The following is a 1,471-nucleotide window of genomic DNA, read 5'->3' as shown; positions in this document are numbered from 1 at the left end:
CAATCATGGACTAATTAGGCTTAATAGATTCGTCTCGCGATTTAGCCTAGGGGTTGTGCAATTAGTTTTGTAATTAGACTATGTTTAATACTCCTAATTAGTGTCCAAACATCCGATGTGACAGGGGCTAAAATTTAGCCCCTCCCTGCCAAACACCCCCCAAGTCATCTTGAAGCGCCGATTTGGATCCCTTGGACGCCGGATCAGGTGCTGCAATTGCATCCGGGATCTCTTCCTCCTCAAACAACGAGGAAAAGTTTACAAATTCTGCAATCCTTTTTCTGGATGGAGCTCTTCTGCAGCTGCTACTGCTCTTGCTGTTGTCAGTCACCAAGTCTTCCTAATCCAGTTGCAACCTGGATCTCTTCCTAACCCATGCCATACTCCCAGGAAAAGCTTTCGTTCTCGAAAGAGCATGCAAAGTGGTCCAGCTCGCATGCCCGTATGTCGTCCTGTACTGACTTGCAAAACTCGTCGATGTCGAAATCTTGTGCCGCCGCAGGCGACTCCTCCATGGACGATGGATCGGGCGCGTCTTCAGCCATCGTTGAGCCCTCAGAGTTGGCAGCTGCTTCCTCCTCCGCTTCGGCTGTCAGCACGTTGTCTTCATCCTCAAAGAGCCTTACCAAGTCGCCATTTCCTTCTAGTGACCTGCAAAACTCGTCCATGTCGAAATCTTGTGCCGGACCAGGCGCTGCGACACTTTCCTTCTCTGCTTCGTCTCTCAGTTCGGCAGCTTCAAACGGGTCGCCCGTGCTCTGCTTCGTCTGGTCCATCTCGTCCTCACTCACCGTCGAGCCCTCGGCTGTTGGCACGGCGTCGTCCATGCACTTTTCCAACTCGGCCCAGTCGTCATCTTGATCAACAAGCGCTGCAGGGGACTCCATGGGATCAGGCGCTGCCACCCTTTCCTCCTCTGCTTCGTCTCCCAGCTCAGCGGCTTCAAACGGATCACGTGTGCTCTGCTTCCTCTGCACGGACGGCTGAGGCGGCTGGCAGTGACGTGCCGGTTCTTCCACTGGCATGTGGCAGGCACGTACCACCGAGAGAGTCGGCGGCGGCGCCTGCTGCTTAGGTAGCGAACGCGGCTGCAGTGGTGTGGGCGCCGACGAGCGACTCTGCGGCGGCGCTGCAAGACGGGTCGGAAGTGGCGGCGGCGGAGGCTGAGATGAAGCGGCGATGTGAGGCACGTACGGGTACGGGTACGGCAGTGGTGGGGCGAAGGACGCCGTGCAATAACCCGCCGGCTGCACGACCGGAGGCGTCGGGGCGACGGCAGCCCGCATCCGCTTGGGGCACGGCGGCTCGGCGCTCTGCGGCGCCGGCCTCTTGGGCGCCGCCGCTGCATGCGCGATCACGACGGGCGCTGGCGCAGGCGCAGGTGGAGCGAAGAAGGCGGCGGATTCTTGGCGCGCCGCGGAGCCTTGATCGGCCCTGGGGGACACGTAGATGTTGCAGAGCACGAACTGCC

The 1,471-nt window shown here is 59.0% G+C and overlaps 1 protein-coding gene across 1 annotated transcript in view; it reads right to left on the bottom strand.

Moving 5' to 3' along the window:
• Positions 1 to 368: 368 nt before the first annotated feature.
• The window catches only part of LOC101772919 (atherin-like), a 1,561-nt gene continuing 458 nt past the window's right edge, over positions 369 to 1,471 (bottom strand). The window contains exon 2 of the mRNA XM_004978299.1: positions 369 to 1,466. Coding sequence (XP_004978356.1) covers positions 369 to 1,466 — 1,098 coding nt within the window. The remainder of the gene's footprint in view (positions 1,467 to 1,471) is intronic.

The sequence above is a fragment of the Setaria italica genome, chromosome VII (assembly GCF_000263155.2).
Source record: "Setaria italica strain Yugu1 chromosome VII, Setaria_italica_v2.0, whole genome shotgun sequence".
Lineage (NCBI taxonomy): Eukaryota > Viridiplantae > Streptophyta > Magnoliopsida > Poales > Poaceae > Setaria > Setaria italica.
Note: the sequence above shows the minus strand (reverse complement) of the source record. Positions and strands in the feature narration are given on the sequence as shown.